The sequence below is a fragment of the Aedes aegypti genome, chromosome 3 (genome assembly GCF_002204515.2).
Source record: "Aedes aegypti strain LVP_AGWG chromosome 3, AaegL5.0 Primary Assembly, whole genome shotgun sequence".
Taxonomy (NCBI): Eukaryota; Metazoa; Arthropoda; class Insecta; order Diptera; family Culicidae; genus Aedes; species Aedes aegypti.
Genome location: NC_035109.1, coordinates 388,018,740 through 388,040,346, shown reverse-complemented (window position 1 = coordinate 388,040,346; position 21,607 = coordinate 388,018,740). Strand labels below are relative to the sequence as shown.

The 21,607-nt window shown below is 37.8% G+C and overlaps 1 protein-coding gene across 1 annotated transcript; it reads left to right on the top strand.

The window, feature by feature from the left end:
- The first annotated feature begins 702 nt into the window (after nucleotides 1-702).
- On the top strand, nucleotides 703-21,274 carry LOC5563668 (GDP-Man:Man(3)GlcNAc(2)-PP-Dol alpha-1,2-mannosyltransferase). Its single transcript, XM_001647915.2, has 3 exons — nucleotides 703-919; nucleotides 988-2,181; nucleotides 20,787-21,274. Exons 1-3 carry the CDS (start codon nucleotides 900-902, stop codon nucleotides 21,025-21,027), a joined length of 1,455 nt encoding a protein of 484 aa, XP_001647965.1. The 5' UTR covers nucleotides 703-899; the 3' UTR covers nucleotides 21,028-21,274.
- The last annotated feature ends 333 nt before the right edge of the window (nucleotides 21,275-21,607 follow it).

Below are 21,607 nucleotides of genomic sequence, written 5' to 3'. Positions count from 1 at the left end.
CTAAAAAGCACTCGAATGTCAAAAGAAGGTGTCAAACTAACTTTGACGTCTGAGTACCGTCCTTGTTGCGTTAGTCTGGAGCATTTTTACCATCTGTCAGTCGTTCCAACTAACGGATCGGATTCGCTAGATGGAGGGCAATCGTGTTCCAACCAGCGAATCCCCGCTGTACACGATTTCACTCGTGGGCCGTTGGCTTTTGATCGGTATCAAGTTCGCTCGATCCCAACATGGTCACGTAAATAAGGGATTGTTCAAATATTACGTAACGCAACAGGAGGAGGCAGAGGGTCATCCATTATGTTACGATCCATACAAAAATTTTAAATGATCCCTAACACGGCACGGAAATTTCTGGACAAACATTTGAAAAGGGCCCAAGAGGTCTTGAGCCTTTTTTCAGAAACGTTGCTGTTGAGCCCTCTTTAGCCCGCCCACGCAAACTAACACCACTATCAGACAGATTGGTGTTAGCTCTTCCTGATAGTGGTATTGGTGAGCGTGATCGAGTTGAATTGGGCTCAACAGAGTCTTGCAAAGCCAATGTTTACCAATGTCGATGTGCCCTTTTGAAATGTTTGTCCAGATTTATTAACGTACATACACAAAGAAGGTATTCCTGTATGCCAATTTCCAGTTTTCTCTTTCATCTGCGAACCAGCAGTTTTGTTTTGCTCCGCTGTTTCGCATTCCACGTCAAAAGCCAAAATCTGTCACGGATTGCATCGATCGGAGCGGCGGCTGCTTTTCGTAAACAATCCTTTCTCGTCGTCTATCGTCGGTCACTGGACGAGTTTGCTTCTAGGAGGACTTCCGGAGGAAATTCAAGAAAAATCAATACTTACGTGAATGTGCGATGTGTTGTGCTTGATGTGAAAATCAAAGAGAAATATTTCGCAATGTTTTGCATGTGCAGTTTGTAAGTTTTTGACAATGATTTTCTTCTAAATATGGCAAACAATCGGATTGATTGTGTTCAAATTGCAGGATCTACGTGGCGCTCTTCATCGGCTCTTTTCTGCTGATTGGTTTGCTAACGGTGTTCTTATTGCTACGCCAGATAATCAGAAGCCAGAAGAATAAGCGCCGTTCCAACAACGATAACGATAAATATGTGGCACTGTTCCATCCTTACTGTAATGCTGGGGGAGGAGGAGAACGTGTCCTCTGGTGTGCGGTAAAAGCCCTCCAGAACAAATACGATGGCATCAAATTGTTCATCTATACGGGTGATTTGGAGGCGACGCCAAAGGAGATTCTGGGTAAAGCGGAGAGAACCTTCAACATCAGTTTGGACAGCAAGAGAATCAAGTTTGTGTTCTTGAAGAAGCGCACTTGGGTGGAAGCAAATCGGTATCCATACTTTACCTTGCTAGGTCAGAGTTTGGGATCTATGGTATTGGGAATGGAAGCTTTGTTAAAACTCCAGCCGGACGTTTTCATCGATACGATGGGGTATGCTTTCACATATCCTATATTCTCATACATCGGAGGATGTAAAATTGGATGCTACACTCATTATCCAACGATTAGCACTGATATGCTGCGAAGGGTTCAGAATCAGGTCAACACTTTCAACAACCGCGCCTATGTGGCCAAGAACCCGTTTGCGACTTGGATTAAAATTGTCTACTACAGGATTTTCTCCAAAATTTACGGAATGGTTGGCCGGTGTGCTGATACAGTGATGGTGAATTCCAGTTGGACCGAGAATCACATAATTTCTCTTTGGGATGTTCCATACAAAACTCATCGGGTGTATCCCCCGTGTGAGGTATCGCATTTGAAGAAACTTCAATCGTTGGCAAGCGCCCACGACAAGATCGTAATCCTATCGGTTGGACAATTCCGCCCGGAGAAGGACCATCCTTTGCAGCTGCAAGCCATGTACGAATTGAGAACCCTCCTGAATAAGGACGAGGCGCTATGGAATCGACTTCGGTTGGTCATCGTTGGCTCGTGTCGCGGCGAGGAAGATCGGGAACGTGTGAAGAATATGCAAGACTTTGCCAAGCACCTGTCGTTGGAGAACTCGGTTGAATTCAGGGTGAACGTATCCTACCAGGAGCTGATCCAGTGCTATCAGGTGGCAACGATTGGTCTGCACGCAATGTGGAACGAACACTTTGGAATCAGTGTGGTCGAATGTATGGCTGCTGGGCTGATCATGGTCGCGAACAGGTGAGTAAGAATTTCAGAAGGAAAATTCTCCATAGTTATACATCATCATGTTCTTCTTCTTAATAACGTTACGTGCCAACTATAATTGAGCCTGCTTCTCAGCTGCTCTTGTTCATAAAAGCACAGCTTTTTAAGGCGAAGTAGGCCGTCATTGAAATTTGTACGCGTCGTTGATGATTGTTGCTAATTCATCTCACGATTTTGAATCAATGAAAATCAGTTGGTTTTGCACTGACATATCTGAAAAAGTATCAGCATACTTTATGCATGTTAGCGCATACAGTGATACTTTTTCAAGTCAATATAAACCAGTGGTCCTCAGGCTAACTGGTTATGCGGGCCATAACTTCTCACTTAAAACACGTCGCGGGCCACAAGCAGTAAACAAAAGTAAATCTTTTTTATAAGTCCAATCAAAACGACTTGGCTAGAGTTTCTGTTGACCAAAAAATTCGCTATGCACGACTCTGTCAGTCGAGTTGTTTCGACAGTAGTTATTTAACTTAACTGGATTACTATTGGAGTCGACAGGTTACTTCTGCAATATACATGCCTATTGTGTTCGACAGTTACTGTTTTGATTTGAAAATTTAGAATGCTCAACTGTCTTAGACGTCTCTCTGAGATCTAGGTAAGTTCAATTAATGATTTCAATTTCTTTCTTCTCTTTATAATCAAAGTACTCGGAATAAGAGGCAAAAGTGTGGAATCGTTCGGAATAAGAATAATGAAAAAACCACAAATTTTGATTTTATTCAAGTTAAGCAAGTGCCATCATTACGCACCATTCAAAACTCAAGGGTTCCCGAAAAATGATAACACTGACAGAATTCAACTTCTCAAGAGTTCGTCCTTTGTGCAAAAATAAATGTCAAGAATTAAGCTAAACATCATGGCCACAAACCACCCAGTACCGAGTTACAAGATAAAGCGTGTGGATTATATTTTTCAAAGATTAAACAAGCATTGATAATCTTCTAATATTTTCAAAAAAAAAAAATAATGGCATTATTGCAACAGTAGTACAATCTTGAAATGACTTTCCATGTCATTAAAATCCTTATCCACAGCGAAACTTGGGAATATAATTTGGGAATGTAGATAGAAATACAGTTAACTCTCCCTTACTCGATATTCCTTATCTCGATATCGAGTTAGAGAGCCATGGTAAAAGTTGGTTTTCATAGCTAACTCGATGGTCCCTTCGAACGCAGTTGCACTGCTTTTGTGTTCTGTAACTCGATACCTCCCCTAACTTGATGGTCCCTTCAATATCGAGTAAGGGAGAGATGACTGTACTAGAAAAAAATGCTACTGGAACGTTGTAAATTGCGATGTTTTTAGATAACGAAGAGTTGAAGAAAGTTTGGGTTATCGGGCAAAATAAGAAATCGTTTAAATTTCCCTTAGTTTGTCGATATCCACATAGGAAAGAAAAAAATCTGAAGACTAATCGAATGGACCACTACAGAAAAACGTTTGCGAAATTTTACAGAAGATAAATTTTTAACTTCTGGAATCACAACATGCGGGCCGCACTAATTCAATATTCAAAATCACTCCGAGGGCCGCACAAAACCTTGGTGAGGGCCGCATGCGGCCCGCGGGCCGCAGTTTGGTGACCACTGATATAAACCCCCGGGAGCATCATGACAGCTGCAATACAACGTCAGTGTACCGAAAAATTTTGGTCCGTGGTACTGTCAAACTCAATGAAATCACGGAGTGCGCTCAAAATAGGGCGTAAACTAGAATTATGCTTGATGGACATAAAAAAAGTTCTACAATTTTTGTTTAGAATTTGTAATATAATTATAAATGAGTGATTACCAAATTGCGATTCTCTGAAAGGATTTGTACGGCCATCGGGAAGATTTTGTATGGCCCATGAGCGAGTTTTGAATAGTGGTGTGATGTGGTCCGCATGTTGTAAGTTGCTTATAGTAACCGATCCTTTGTTTACGAAATTATTTATTGAGCACTTTTCAATTCAAAGCAAGACAAATTTGTTAGGGATCGTTCAAATATTACATGACACAACAGGGGGAGGGAAAGGGTCTTTTGTAGTGTTACGGTCCATACAATAAATTGAAATTTTCCATACAAAATCTGTTACTTCAGGGAGGGAGGGGGTTTAAATTGGCAAATTTCTTCGTTACGTAAAATTTGAATCATCCTTAAATATTAACGATGATCATTAATTTATGGGAAATTGACTGTAGTTGTAAGCCTGAAATCAATCTGAAATCATATCCAGCTTTTATAAAAAAGGGATCTAGTGATCTGACGTTTCACATGGGTCGCTTGATATAGTGGTTATCACGCCCAATGGTATGGGTGCCCTAGTGTAGATGTAGTTGTGAACTTTAGAGGAAAACAATATGCACTCTGTCTCGAAAAACACCCAGAATCCGGGTTTAAATTTTAAAAATTGGGTTATATTTCCATATGCATTTTGATGAGTCTGAAAAGCGTGTGCAAGTTTCTTTGAGGAAAACAAAAACAAACTGTGTATGACGAGCGTATGCTAGTCTACGTGTTTTCAAATGTCACTAAGCTCTATGGACTTATCCTCCGGTGCACTAAATTTACTCAGTCCAAGAATTTTGACACTTGGGGAGCATTGAAAAGCGTGACCCGCTAAAGTGTCAACATTCTTGGACCGAGTGAATTTATCACACCGGTGGACAAGTCAATTGATTGGACCCAAGTCAAACGTCAATATGTTGGTTCCCTACCAGAAAGTAAGCTAACTTTTGGCGTAACATTACCGCTTTTGAATAGCTGGGTAGTTCATCCAATGGACTTATCCACAGTCTTCTTTTCTTGTTGATTTTTTCCGATCTAAATCTAAATATTACATAAAATGAAATCCACACCAACACGAATGTTCACCGGATGAACAACGCGTGGATAAATGTGCAACGAAATTGTTTATTTTTCTGTATTCATACATTTTTCTGTATGCAGTTAAGGTTTCCTTCTCGCTGGAAGTTGCAGCATGGCGTCATCGTATATTAGTTCATAGGCTTATTTGATTGAAACTTAGACCTCTGGTGGTGAGTATGAGAAAAATTGAACAGTTTTCCGTATAGAAAAAAAATGCAAATAAAAAAATATCGACTTGATTCGATCTTATTGAAACACGTTCAAATAAAAAGACAAGGACTCCGTCTTCAGCCATTTAGCTGTACAAGGCTGTACAGACTGTAACTTAGCACTAGACAACGGATAAGCATGCTCCAGTGGCACAGCCAAGAAACATTCCTGACGAAAAGTTTCAATGGCAGAAGCGGGAATCGAACCCACACCCCATGACACGATGCGCTTAAAAGCCTGACGACACTAATCGCACGGCCGCGAGGCCCACAATATTTCTCTTGAGTTCATAAAAACGATCCACAAAATCAGTTAGGCTGTATTGTGAGTAATTTCTGATGGATTACTTTCCCGCAAAACAAAGCACTAACAGGTCATTTAATCTTTTCACCGAACGAATTGGTGTACTCTAAAGTTCATTTGGTGCTTAAACTTGGTGATTTTATTAAATTTATTTTCATTGGAAAACGAAAATATCAGACTCGTAATTATTTCATTTCATTCCATTCGTTGTTTTGCATCCGTCAACAACGAAACAAAATTCCGATCTGCCATAGTGAAAAATCGTGCCGGCAGCGGTGGATGGCCCCATTGTTTACGTTGCAAGTAGGTACGTGAAAATTGCGTTATCTGTCACTCCGCGGGGGGGTTGATATAAACTATCAACGCTGAGTATTATCACTTTGAAATGCAAGCTGAAAAGTCATCATTGTTGCCAAAACGAATGACGGGCTACTTAGCCCTAACTTTCTTTGTCAATCTTGATGGCATGAAAGTGATTGTCCGACACTTGGCGGCAAACCATTCACGGTATGAATCATTTTGTGGTTTACCGTATTGCGGTTTATACCATTTCGCGGTGTACCGCTTTTCTTACGTTAATAAGATATTATCTTGAATGGTGACCAGCCATTTCACCGAATGCCGTCTGGCCGAATAGCGAACTTGAAATTAATCATATAAATACTCTTGGTGTGGTTGCACAACTGGTAATTCTATCATTTGATCAAGTCTAAACGAATGAAGTGAAAAGCAGTTTAGAGTGAAATATTGCACTGGAAGTGTCCAAATATGTCATAGTTTGCAGAAGAAAACTGCAGAAGAAAACTGTAAATTGTGAGTAATTATGATATTATTTAATTAAACATAAGTCTACCGACACTGGAAAATTAGTTGCGTGATTGAATCACCGCAACAAGTACACCGCTGATTTGTAGGATTTATAAGAGTAGCCCAACGAACTACACCCGATTCTGTTTTTGCACGGGGGATGCGTATCGTGCAAAAAAAGTTTTCAGTTCAAAATTTCAAAAACCGTGCAAAAAAAGTAACATCATTTCTCGACGTTTCATGCAAAAATAAGGTTTTGGCGGAAAAAAAATGTATGGAAACTTTTCGTTGGGCCTACTACTACTTAAAACTAAGATGGCGTCAAAATCCAAGATGGCCGCCTGATTTCATCACTCAAAATAATACTCCTATTCTTCATCTGACTCAAATAATACACCAACGATTGAAAACTTGTTTCTTTGTTATACAGAAAATGATTTTGTATGAGAAAATGAAAATGCATTGATTGCACTCGTCATATACGTCAAAATCGTAGAACATGATTTAGAAAATTGTTCATTTCATAGGGTAAATACCATTGCTTATCTAGTTTATGAAGCCTATCTTACGCAATTTTTCCTCAGCTTTCTGATGGTGATCTCAGAATTCGAAACGAGCGGTGCGCTAATGGTGAGAAACGATTTTTCTAACAAAATTCAAGATGGCGGCCAAATTCAAAATTACGGCTAACATTTTTTTAACTTTAAATGAAATCTATATCCTTTCTCTATTCCATGCCACTAAGTTAGCTATGTGTTGCAAGGAAAATATGAGACATATCACGTGAAGAAATACCCAAGACTTATCAGAAAATGGACTTTTTCGCAAACTGTTTAGCTAGCTGGCGTACGAGGGGTCCACCAATTTGAGAAAACCGAAAGGACCACCCTTGAGTTTTATCGAAAACTAGCGATCCGTGACATAAAATTGGAATTCTAACGATGGGTAGCGATGGCGGCCTGGTTTCAGCGAGAATTGCTCATTATGTTACCGGTCGTTATATAGAGCACCAAGAGAAAGATGAAATCGACTTGATAATTTAGGAAGAAACTGTTAATTCTGCACATCGTGTCAAGATTCTTGGCTGGTTGGATTATTTTTATGTTACCAACGATATGCTTAAGTTGATTTTTTTAAACTTAAGGCTAAGTAGCCCGTCATTCGTTTTGGCAACAATGATTACTTTTCAGCTTGCATTTCGAAGTGATAAAACTCAGTCTTGATAGTTTATATTGACTTGAAAAAGTATCACTGCACTGTACGCGCTAACATGCATAAAGTATGCTGATACTTTTTCAGCTGTGTCAAAACCAACTGATTCTCTTTGATTCGAAATCGTGAGATGAATTAGCAACAATCATCAACGACGCGTACAAATTTCAATGGCGGCCTATTTTCGCCTTAATCGGTCATTTTTCCTTTTTTTAAACATACGTTATTCCTTCTTTATTACTATTGGTAAACATTCGCTTACATTTAAATTGATAATTTTAGCTTATTCAAGTCATTACTCATTTTCCTTCTTTTGATCATAGACTGTTCCTTCAAAACTTACTCTTTTTTCATAATTATTGGCATTGAAGCTTATAACACGTTCATCAAGAGTAGGGCTACCATCCGTCCTGATTTAGCAGGACATGTTCTAATTTTCAGCTTCTTTGGCTTCAAATTTGGTGAGTTTTGCACATATCCTGATTTTCTCAATTGATCAGATGGGATTCCTAATCAAGAGTCTTCTTCAAAACTCAATTTTTTCCAAGTTCTGTAAAAAAATGTTTCCGGCTAATTGCGAACGAATGCTATTTATTGGCGAGGGCTCTTCCTACGAGTTGCACGGTTAATTGTTGACATTGTCACTGTGTGATTCATCTGTGATTTTCCCTTCTTTTGAATGCAGGTTGTTGATTTGAATTACATGTTAAGATGAAACATCCCGATACGAACCGCGAAACGGTACATTGTGAAATAATACTGACCACTAAATGGTTTATCGCAAAGTGGATTACCGCAAACTGTTATGCAATCATTTAAGTTACTATCAAATTAGTCTGTAGCGGGCCTTTTTGTTAAGACTTAGTCCCTATTTTCACTCAAATCTCTTAAAAGTCTTAATTCATAATGGGAGGTCATAAATGTCTTATATTTAGTTCTAGAGATACATTAAAGAAACTTTTCTCAGAATCCTTGACGAAAAACTTTAGTAACGTTCCAGAGATTCCTATAGGAATACATTCAGGTATCTTTCATGAAATTCCTTAAGGTTACATTCTTTCCCTTCCTCCCAAAGTTTCGTTTACAAATACCTCAATCTCAATAGATGCTTATAGAAATCCCTGAAAAAAAAATCTAATTCTCTAACGGAATATTATTTAACATTCACGTTGTGAAAATTTTGTCAGCCCAGGATACTGGTCATTGTCGCAGAAAGTGCAACGTACAAGCACTTTCTTTAATAATCAATTTTGACACCTTCAGTAGTCCAATTCCCCGGGAAATCTTCTGCTTCTTCTTCTTCTTGGTATTACGTCCTCACTGGAACAAAGCCTACTTCTCAGCTTAGTGTTCTTATGAGCACTTCCACAGTTATTAACTGAGAGCTTTCTTTGCCAAAGTTGCCATTTTTGCATTCGTATATCGTGTGGCAGGTACGACGACACTATATGTCCAGGGAAGTCAAGGAAATTTTCATTACGAAAAGATCCTGGACTGACCGGAAATCGGATTCAGACACCTTCAGCATGGCTTTGCTTTGTAGCCGCGGACTCTAACCACTCGGCTAAGGAAGGCTCCTCTCCCACACATTATTATTCCCGGAATTTAAAAAAAATAGTTTTGATATCCTACGAAAATTAATTTAAGAATGGTAAAGCTGATTTTTCTTTTTTCCTTTCCTTTTTTTCTGTAATCAATTTTCAAGTCATGTTCCCAAGAATTTCTCCAGATATTCACCCACGGATTCTCCCGTTCATTGCTCTTGAAACCGCCCCAGAAATTAATCCGCATATCCTCCAAGATCTCTTCCATGAATTTCCACCTGCTTCCAGGGATTTTTTCTTATAGAGATTTCTCTAGAATTTTTACCCAGATATTACTCCAGCTGACTCTTTAAATATCCAAGTAATTTCTTATTAAATTTCCATGGATTCTACACAGAAGTAATTATATACAGCGATTCCTCCAATACTGTAAAATTTTCTTCAGTAAGTCCGTCCAGTTTTGATTTTTTTTTCTAATAATTGATCCAACCATATATCTAGAAAATCCTTCAGGGTATCCTTAAGTCCGTTCAGAAAACTTTTCTCTCCTACAAAAGTACATCAGAGTTTCAACACTTATTAGGGTTCCATTGCTAGTAATAAGCTCCTCGGTGGCTGAAATTCATACTCGTCGCTTTTACGCAATGATATCTCAGACGGATCTATGTTCTGTGCAGCCTAACAACAAGCTCCATGTCTTTTAATAGGAACCTGGAATTGCTAATTATGGTTTTGTGTGGTTTCATAAAAAAAACTGTTTAAATATCTGTATTCCAACACCTCAGACTAAACATTTTGTCTGGAACTGCAGCCTAAAGCCTGATTTGCTGCTGAACAGGAATCGCTAAAAAAAATTCTCGCCGATTCCTTGCAGAAATTTTCTACAGCGACTCTCGTTTGAACTGACAGTTCTTTTCAACTGCGTGCTGCGATCAGAAAAAAACGCTTCCTTGATCGATTCCTTAGGAATTTCCCATCCATCAAGATAGGCCAAGAAATTACTTGTCAACAGCAAATCAGGCTGCTTTGACTGTCATTTTTATATATTTTCTTCTGTAGAGTGTCCATCATACGCAAAGGGTCCATAGCCGCTATCGATTCCCTACTTCAAAATTTAATTTAGATATTCTCCGGGGTTTCAAGGTATTTCTCCAATAATTCCCGAAAAAAATATTTGTGGTTCTTTGTTCCAGGAGAAATTCCTTGAGGGTCTGCATGGATAATTTCTCTGTGAAACTATGATGGAAATCCTGAAGAAATCTCGGGATTCTAATGCAGGCAATTCTAAACCATATCTGGAATAATCTCTTAAGTATTTTCTGAAGACATACTTAGTCAAACTATTTGTTGAATTATTTAAAAAGTCCTATATGGATACCTTAAAAGAAGTCCTACAAGGAAGAAATACCGGATAAATTCCCAGAAGACAAAAGATTTCTTTTTTAATTTTTAATAATTATTATTTTATTTTTGTGATTTATTTCTGTTATAATTTCTTTTGTTTTATTTCTGTTATAATTTCTCTTGGTTTCATAGAAAAAAAAAACTATTAAAGTATCTTGACTGAATAAATTACAACTAATTATACAGAAATCCGTAAAAGAATCATTAATTTAATAGCTTAGAAAATCTACGGTGTGCTTTAATTTCTAGAGAACATTTTTTATGAAATAGAATAATTCCTGACTCTATGTCACGATAAATTTTTAAGATTTTGTCTGTTTGGATTCTTTGAAATTTTTGTATAACAATCATAAAAAAAATATTGGAGATTTTCCTAGTTATAGTTTAGTCTTGCCTTTTTGTTTATTTTATTTTCTCTTTTTTCAGACCAGTCGTTTAGTAAAACATAGACTCAATCAATTGTAGAAGAAATGTAAAAAATAATGAATGGAATCAGTAACAATATATTAATATCCACGTTTTCAGTTATTTTGAGCACTGAAACAAGATGGAATGTAAGCATTTAAAACGAAGAAATGTTTGATAGTAACTATAAACACATGATCGGGATTTAGTTTTAACCCAAAGAAAGTCAGGTGGTGGAGTTCTAGTTGCAATTTCCTTAAAATTAAATTCAGAGTTATTGCTTCGCCAAAATTTAAGGATTTTGTGCACCTTTCGTTGAAAACAAAGATCATTGGTGAGATTCATATATTCGCGATATATTTCCTCCTAATCGAGCTACTATGTCGACGTATGAATTGTTCTTCAAAGCAGCCGAAGAAATCGTTCCATACTTTCCTCCTGAATATAAAATTCATAGTTATGGTGACTTTAATCAACGAAATGTAGATATTATTTCAGATTTTGATAATGAGAGTATTCATCTTCCAGTTGTTAGTAAAAATGAAACATTACAATTATATTTGAGAAAATTGCTTTTCTAGGACTCAGCCAAATGTCATGAAACAGCAGAATTGTTTCTAAGAACGAATATATGTGAGGATTTGTGTTGGGGAATCTGTTTTTCCGTTATGAATCATTAATGAATCATTCCTCACAACGATCGAATATTCCATATTTTTGCACAGTTACCTCAATCCCGACGACTATAGTTATGAGTACACTGAAATCAATGCTGGAGTAACCGTAATCATGCCCGTGTAGTTGAGAATACAATTCCAGGATGCAGTTAAATTAACTGCAGCAACGATAATGTCTAATATCGTGTGGTTTTATTTTTACCATGGCCACGTTTAAAACAATTACTCAAATTGGTCACGGTTGATTTTTCTTTAATTGTAGCAAGAGACGCCATTACTGTTTTCGAAGAAAACACAGCTCCAGCATAGTCGAACGAAGTGCTTGGAAAATGTTGAAAACATAATAATTTAATTAAAAAAAATGTTTGTGAAGTTATCTTTGGAACAGGTATTAAAGGAAAATGTAAGCTTTGTGTTGCCCAATCATGGTTTAGCTCTAATGGTACATAAAATGTTTTTTTTTCTTTTTGATTGCAAAAAATAGCTAGTAAAATCGGAAAATGAAAATGCATTCTCAAGATGTTCTCCATTCATTCGCAGACAAAGTTATTATATAGGTAAGTTACCTTTCTAAGATTGTTTAACGAATTTTAACTAAACTTCACTAATAAACAGATTACTCCATGAATGCAACTATTTGATGGACCTGGATGCTACATTTCCAATACGAGCTGCTTGCTAAGGTCGAATAATAATGTGCAATTAATAAGTGTGAAGTACTATAAAATTGTTAGCCATGGTAATAAAAATTATTGATTCTGATTTTTGATACTATCAAAGTTTATTCGCAAAGCATTCGGGTTTGCGAATTTGTAGCATCTGATTTTCTACAAATTTGCAAATTCAGATGCATTGCGCGTGAAACATTATCAAGCTCTGGAAGATGTCACAAATACTACAATCGTACAGTGCATTTTACTACACAAATGTTGTCAACTTAAACGCAATTGATGATTCACAGAATAACTCAAAAATGTTGTTACGATTACCACGAAACATGGTAATTTTTACCGACTCCATAATACGCAGTCCCCATGGTAAATCTCACTACAAAATCCGTTTGAGATGAGCGTAGTGTGTAGTCTGCACAAATAAAGTGGCGTTGTGCATTTAAATCAAACCATCAACATGGTAATTTTGACTGCAAGGCTGTTTTCAGTGTATGTTGAGTAGCCATATTATAGGTTACTTATAACAATATTAGGTGCAAAATATATATAGTAAACTGGCAATCCAATCTGAAAAAGGAAATAAATATTTCAATTTCCGTACAAAACTTCTACAAAATATTGTCGGAGATAATTCAAGAGGAAGTTCCACTCAAACGTAAAAGACAAGGTTTTGGTTCAAAAATCCAGTCTGGTTCAATAATCAAATCATTAATTTGAAGAATGGCAAACGAAAAGCACACAAAACCTACAAAACACATAATAGTCAAGAAAAAATAGAAAAGTATCTGAGTGTTTTAACTATTTCTAATGCACTTACAGATTATAATATAAAAACGGAAAATGAAGTCATGTGTTGTCCATAGAATTTTTTCAATTATGTCATGTCTAAGATTAATTCAAACAATTTCCCATAAAAAATGACATTAGACAAAAAGTAGAAAATAACTCAGAAGATATTTGTGACCTTTTTGCAACTATTTTCTCAAGAAACTTACACGAATTTCTCTGATAATGATCGTGATTTTGGATATTTTTCATACCTTCCAGAGATTTCAAGGGATGTTGGAGTAAATCAAATTCATGTTCAAGACATTATGGCAGGTCTGAATGGTTTAGATGCTACAAAAGGATCAGGACCAGATGAAATCCCACCAGTATTTATTTAGCGGTAGAACTTACAACTCCTCTATTCTGGCTCTTCTATATTGACCAGGGTGTCGACTACCTGGAAAAACCTGGAAAGTCAGGGAATGTCAGGGAATTTGATTTTTGAACTGGAAAGTCAGGGAAAGTCAGGGAATTTCACTAAAGGTCAGGGAAAAATATTCAATACTACAACATCAAACAAGTTGATTGAGAAGATGCTTTTATGCATATGAGAGTGAGCTATAATTAACTACCTATACGTATTCTTAGAATCTAAAATTTTCTGAAATGAAAAGCATCAACAGTGCTCTCTGAACAATTTCTCCAAAGTTGACGTAGCTTGCTTTATTAATATTTAGTTCTAAAGTTTGTTAGATCAAATCATTGTCTTCTCTTCAAAATCTTGAGGAAAAAATGGAATCCACTTCATCAAATCATGTCAATCTTTACAAGTTTGCCCAAAATATCCAAGTTAAACTTGTGGTGGTTGCCGCCACAAACACATAAAACGAAATATAGAGAACAACCTATGAAGATTCTCGTATTTAGGTGAAGATGAAAACCGTATCTCAAAATTTCAAGAGCACAAAACTGCAAGACATAATTTCTGATTTTTTATCATGTCGTTTCTGGAAACAATAAAGATAATACCCCAAAGTGCTCTAATATTGATATTTGTTCATTTTGCTATCTATTTCAATTTAGATTTTTCAGTTTAAATTTTCCAGGATTTTATGAAAATATTGTGAATTCCAAGCGTTACTTCAGGATTTTATTCAGGAGCTTACTTACAGATATATCCAGTTTGTTTTTTGTTCTGAGAATATACAGGAAATTCTCCAAAAAATATGAAGATTATTATCTATGATATCTTTGTGAATCCATAAAATTACTGGAAGCAGAACTTGCAGGAATTTAATTTGAAGTAATCCTTTGATAGTTTGTGAGATTACTTTGAAGGCTAATCGAACATCTTCCCGTAGTTGGGCTAGATCGAAACCGGTCGAATAAAAAGGTAAATTTAAATCCTTTTTTCAATTGTTTGTAACAACAATATGTGTTATGTTCGTTGTCGTGTCGCGTTCTGTGAGTGTACATGAAGTTCTTACGTTAGCACAAACCCCCGAAAAAAGTACTTGGAAGATACTCATTGAATACTCATTCTTAGTGTAGTTAAATCGAGGACTGTTGAAGGCACGACACATTAAAATGAACATCTGAAAACTTGTTATTAGCGCGTTATTCAATTCCAGAATTTATTCTGTTAAAAATATTTAGATAAATTTCTGGGTAGAACGGTTGCTTGAATTAAAAAAATCACATCAGAATTCTAAAAATTAACTAACATAAATTACCTGTAAAAAATCATGGTGAAGAATTTTATGAAAAAATGAATACATTTTGGAAAATGTATCTATGTGATCCCTACACATTTTTTTTCCTGTAATATTCCTATGTTTTTAGTATTTCTGTAATACTCCTATGCTTTCTAAACTAATTTCTAGGAAAAAACATCATGACTGAAATAAATTCTTCAATATTTTTTAGAGATTCCTCTAGGTGAATTCCGGTGAACAATTTCTTCAAAGAGAAGAAACTTTCTTTCATTATTCACCTGCAAGAAAATTTTCTTTTCTTCAAAGAAAATACGCGCCGGAATTCGCCTACTGGAGCTGTAATTATAAAATTCTTAAACTAGTTAACAAATCTTTGGACTTGTTTTTGGAGGAACAACATAATTCTTTGTGATATTGAAATCATTAGATAAAACATTTGAGGAGGTTCTAGGAGAAACATTAGAGGAGTTCCTGGAAAAAGATGTTTTGGAGGAAGACATGGAAAAATACATTTAAGAATTTAAATTGGAATTTCTGAGATTTTTTTGTTGAATTCCTCGTTGAATTTTTCAAAGAAAGTTCCTTGTCAATGGCTGTAATTTTACCTGAAAAATAAGTAGCCAAATTTCAGGAAGAAAATCCTTCCATTAAAAAAGCATAGTAATGATCTTAATAGAGTGACGTCTTATGAAAAATGGTATAATCAGTTTGCGGAAGGTGTCAAAAATTGTCCTTCATGCCTGAAACTTGTCAAATTATATCTGAGGTAGTGGCATCGTGCTTCTAAAAACGTTTCAGAAAACACCCTACAACAACGAGAGAACCCTCTAGAGTACACCCTCTGGAACCCTAACAGGCAGCATGTGCAAGAAGCGCCACCATCTCCAACAAGTACACACAGTAGCCTAACCGAAACACCAAGTAACCGCCGCCGTTTAGCTATCCAGTGGAATATTAACGGCTTATACCGAAACCTAAGCGACCTGGATGCCTTGATCAAAGGAGAAAACCTACCAACAGTCTTGGCTATACAAGAACATCATCTGCGCTCCAACGCTACACGTGATCTGGCTTCCTTGCTCCGGGGCCGATATACGTGGCGTACACTGACCGGTAGCAACATTTTCCAAGGATCCGCCCTTGCTGTACGTATAGACGAACCTCACTCGAATATACCTGTGGACACACCAATGCTCGCTCTGGCAACAAAGCTTGAGGGTCGCTTTCACTGTACCGTGGTAAGCATCTATATTCCAGTTCAACCGTACCCTACATTTGAACACGACTTCGACCATCTACTGTCTAATTTGGAGCCCCCTTTTTTGATTCTGGGAGACTTTAATGCACATCATAGGGCATGGGGTTCTTCACGGGATGACCCCAGAGGTAGAGCGATAATGCGGATTTGCGAAAAATACGATTTAATCGTTTTGAACGATGGTAGCGATACCTACATCAGCGGACAAAGGAGAACCGCTATTGATTTATCGTTGTGTTCCAGCAGTATTATTGGTCATCTCCGCTGGCATGTTCACCGTGACCCAGCAGGCAGCGATCACTGCCCTATAGAAATCCTTGGGAATGACAGCCCCCCATGCACTGGAAGAAGACGGCGTTGGATATTTGATCGAGCGAACTGGGAAGCCTTTGAGTCAAACATCGACAGTCAAATTGAAATGAATCGGGAATATTCAGCAGTAGAATGGACCGATGCACGAGTTCACTAATTTGATGTTTGAGCGGTGCCGAATTCACTAGTTTCCATGGTGACATAAATAACATGGCACCGCTAAAACGTCAAATAGTGAACCCGTGCATAGGTCCATTAGGCAAAATAATCGTTGGCGCAGCCAAGCAACACATCCCACGGACTTCGAAAACGCCAGGAAGACAAGCCGTCCCATGGTGGAGTGACGAGGTCAAAAACGCGATTAAATTGCGTAGGAAGGCCCTACGTGTCTGGAAGCGCACAAAATCAGATGATCCATTTCACGACGCGAAGAAGGAACGTTAGCTGGAGGCAAGAAGAGTATGTAGATCAATAATTAAGCAAGCTAAAGAATCTTCGTGGCAACATTTTATCGATGGTATCAGCCCCAAATCATCCACTCAGGGAATATGGCAGCGACTGAATGCCTTAAGAGGAAAAAGACGTTTTCTGGTTTTCAACTAAAAGTTGATGGACATTATACTGATAATCCAAAGGATATCGCGGATGAGTTAGGCAAATATTTTAGCTCTATCTCTTCATCTGCTTTGTACTCCGAATAATTTTTGGCCAAGAAAACAAAAATCGAAGTCAACCCAACAAGCTTCTCCCTCGACACACTCACCTCTGACGAATCATACAACGAAGCGTTCACTATGTCAGAACTACTTTGGGCGCTAGATCATGCCAAGAGAAAATCATGCGGGCCTGACTTAATAGCATATCCACTTCTCAAAACGCTCCCTATCCACGTAAAGCAAAAACTTCTCGATAGCTATAATCAGTTATGGGTCAATGGATGCTTTCCAGACGAGTGGAAAAATAGTACCGTCGTTCCAATTCCCAAAGTAGGAGCAAGGTCGAAAGATGTGCAAGATTTTCGTCCCATCAGCTTAACTAGTTGCAACGGGAAAATTATGGAGCGCATGGTGAATCGTCGCTTGATGACATGTCTCAGAGAAAGGAAGCTGCTCGACCCTCGTCAACATGCCTTCTGTCAAGGTCGTGGCACTTCAGCATATATGACGGACTTAGGTAATACACTGAACCAAGCGATAAACGAAAATCTGCACATCGACATAGCTACCCTAGACCTTTCGAAAGCTTACAATCGAGTGTGGCGTGAAGGTGTTCTTCGTCAGCTTCAGGAATGGGGATTGAACGGCAATTTACCCCTGTTTATTCAATCCTTCGTATTAAAACGTTGCTTCCAAGTAGCAATAGGACATCAGTTATCGCGCACCTGTAAAGAAGAAAACGGAGTTCCTCAAGGCTCGGTCTTGGCAGTATCTTTGTTTTTGATCGCTATGGAGTCTCTCCTCAAAGTTCTCCCGAAAGATGTGCTAATATTCGTATATGCAGATGACATAGTCTTAGTTGTTGTGGGAAACAACGCAACTCGAGTTCGGATCAAGCTTCAAGCAGCTATTAGAGTAGTTGCAAGGTGGGCAAACTCAACTGGATTTCAAATGGCGACAGAGAAATGTTCTATCTCTCATATATGTAACCACCGGCATAATCCATGGTCTAGGGAAGTAACAGTGGTCAATATTCGCATTCCATATAGAAAGGTGACAAAAATACTAGGAGTGTACTTCGACAGACATCTTTCGTTTAACCATCACTTCGAACAGCTAAAAACCAATCTGAAACAGAGAAGCTATTTAGTTCGGACAATTAGTCGGTGTCAATCCACCAGTAATCGGAAAACAATCATGAACATTGGCAATAGTCTGATTTTGTCAAAAATCTTCTACGGTGTAGAAGCAACATGCCGCAATACTGAACAATTCAAAAAATCGCTATCACCATTTTATAACAAAATGGTACGAGAAGCCTCAGGATTACTCCCGTCGTCACCAACGAAATCATCGTGCGTAGAGGCTGGACTTCTCCCATTTGATTCTTTGTTAGCAAAAGTTGTTGCCACACGTGCAACATCATATGCCGAAAAAGCGAAGCATAAATCTCCCCAATGTCTTTTATCAACGGTTGCTAATAATTTGTTTAAAAATCTAACAAGAAGTCGACTACCACAAGTTCTACAGCTGATCCGGATATCCGATCGCATATGGAATATGCCCAGCCCTAGAATCGACTGGGGACTGAAACATAAACTCTCAACAAAAGATTCTCCACTGAAAGTACAAGCCGAGTTCCGCTCAACAGTAGAAACAAATTACAAATCCCACATTAAACTTTATACAGATGGTTCGAAGCTCGGAAACAATGTAGGCTTTGGGGTATATGGTCCGGGTATCAACAAATCGCTTCGGTTACCCAATTATTGCTCCGTTTTCTCCGCTGAGGCAGCCGCCTTGAAGCTAGCCGTTGAAGAAATGTATCCATCAGATGCTCCTGTAGTGATTTTTACTGACTCTGCCAGTGTCCTAAAGTCAATCGAGAGTCGGAAATCACGACATCCATGGGTACAGCTCATTGAAAATAAGTATAAAAGCAACATATCATTCTGCTGGATTCCTGGACACAAGGGAATTGCTGGCAATGAATTGGCTGATAGACTCGCAGCTGTCGGTAGAACCAGCCAGCGTCAAAGCACAAAGGTACCAGGTGACGACATTCGAAAATATATTGCGTCATCTATAGAAATTGCTTGGAAAGTTACGTGGTCGAAGGAAACTGACCTGTTCTTGAGGAAGGTGAAAGGAACTACAGAAAAGTGGAACGACAGAGAGAAGCGCAAGGAGCAAAGGATTTTATCCCGTCTGAGAGTTGGACATACAAAAATAACACACGCCCACTATTTAGGAAGTGCTCGTGATGCTCCTGAATGTGAAGTATGCCTGTGTCGCCTGACAGTGGAGCACTTGCTTGTATCCTGCCCAATCTACGACAACTATCGGAACGATGTTAACCTACCTGCATCAGTACGAGATATTCTAAGTAAAGATTCTAACACTGAAGAACAACTGTTGCTGTTTCTTAAAAATAGTCAACTTATTGATAAGATTTGATTGTATAGGCTAATGCAAAACCAATTTGTTTCTCTTTTTCTTCTCATTAGAGGTGAATGAATTTATAAAATTTAAAACCTCTTAAATATTATAATAATAATAATCTGAGGTAGTTCAATATCCGAATACTTCGTTTTCTATAATTTTAAAAGTAACTTTTGCGCTTGAAGATTTCAATATGATCAATAGATGACTCAGAATTTACTTAGCTTCTACTCAGCTTTTACCGCTTTATTAATACGAATTATCAAGTTTGAAAAGTACACACCCAATTGCTCAGTTTTATCAATATCAACTGGAAGAAAATTATCGTTAAAACTATTGCTCAGTTTATTCATACGCCCTAAAACATAAACTCTACCAAACAAACAAATCAACATGGTCTGGAATTTTTCTGGGAAACGACTGGAAGGCCAGGGAAAGTCAGGGAATTTTATTTTCAAAATTGTGTCGACACCCTGATATTGTCACTTCAATCTGGAGAATTTCCCAAGGAATGGAAAAAGTCTTTCTTAGTACCTATTTACAAATCAGGCAAAAAATCTGATATCAGGAACAACTATCCAAACATTCTTTAAAAAGAAAAAGTTCTTCCATAAAGTCTTTCCAGATATTGCAGAAATTTAATTAGAGCTCCAGAAATAACTTCTTATTTCTTCTAAGAAATCTTCTGCATACGACGTTGGAAAAATCCTGTGAGTATTTTGAACAGAGCCCTGGTAGAATAAAGGGCTAGACAATTAAGGAACAAACCTATTGGTAACTAACATTCTGAGAAATCTTTGCAAACTTTTTGATGAGCACTAGAAAATAATACTGGGAATAACTAGAATAAAACCTAAACAAAATCTGTACATTGTGTGTAAGAAACATTGTAGTAATTTTTGAACGAATTCAACAAGAAACATGGAGAAACACTTAGAGGAATTTCTCAGAGAATTCTTAGAGCAATGCTTACAGGTTTCATTTGTAGAATTTATCCATGAACATATCTGTTGAATATTTTCTGTAGCAATCTTGAGGGACCCTTATAAAAAATCATGGTAGACTTTTCTAGAAAAAAAATCCCGGAATTCAATGAGCTTGTTCTGGCAAGCATACTACAAGTTTTTTTTTATTGAGACACATTTCATTGATTTTGTTACAAAATTTGAAACACAATCTCAATTTTTGCTTCACATATTCCAGAGGATCCTATGTAATTTTAGATTTGGGGAGGAATATTCCTTTATTTGTTATGTCTGTTTTCTTTATGAAGCATTAAATGTTAGACAATTGCCGCAATATTTCATTTGTTATGTATGTCCTGTTTTTCAGATCTGGCGGCCCGCTGATGGACATCGTGGAAACCTCGGAAGGCAGCCAAAACGGTTACCTGGCTATCGATGCCTACGACTACGCCCGGTGCATCGCCACAATTCTGTACAACGGCCGGAACTACAACAACAAGATTCGTGAAGCAGCGCGCGCCTCAGTGGACCGTTTCTCGGAGAAGGAGTTTGAAAACGGATTCCTGCGGGCAATTTCTCCCATAATTGACGATAAAGATTTTCGCTAGGTGACAAAGATTTGGAAGTAGTTTTGTAAATATTATCAAATGTTAGTAGATTTTAGCGTGTCCCACGCTTTCCAAGGTCTCTCAATTGTAACGAATAGATTTTTGTTAGGACGTCTCTTATAATCAATCAGGTTACATTTAGCGCTAAGCCCAATTACCCTACAATTTACCACTGTAGAAACTCAATGTGAGAAGGAAACAAGATCGAATAAACTTCTCTCGAAACAGTTTGAATCATTTACCGTAATACAATTAGTGTAACGGAAGTTTTTGCGCTACTCTCATTCAAACTAACCCTCTGTTGCCAACAGTCCCTCAGTCCCTTCCCGAAATCAATGGCAGCGGACGGTCACAAGTAACTGTCAATATCGGTGGAATTAGGGGGAAAAGGTACCGTCAAAAACTTTTACGCTGCATGCAGCGAGTGCAGAAATGCAATTAAAAGCGAACCGGAAGCTTACAGCGAAGAGAGGTTATCGATAGTTGTTCGCGATAGTTCATTGCTGTAGTGGCAGTGGCAAGGCAGTGCCAAGCACAGGTAAACGGTAAAGTTGTTAGATTCATTTGCTGAATGAATTCA

Coding starts and splice junctions, on each gene's coding strand:
- LOC5563668 (XM_001647915.2), top strand. CDS start 900: ATGTTTTGCATGTGCAGTTT. Junction 920..987: donor ATGTTTTGCATGTGCAGTTT/GTAAGTTTTTGA, acceptor TTCAAATTGCAG/GATCTACGTGGCGCTCTTCA. Junction 2,182..20,786: donor CTGATCATGGTCGCGAACAG/GTGAGTAAGAAT, acceptor CCTGTTTTTCAG/ATCTGGCGGCCCGCTGATGG.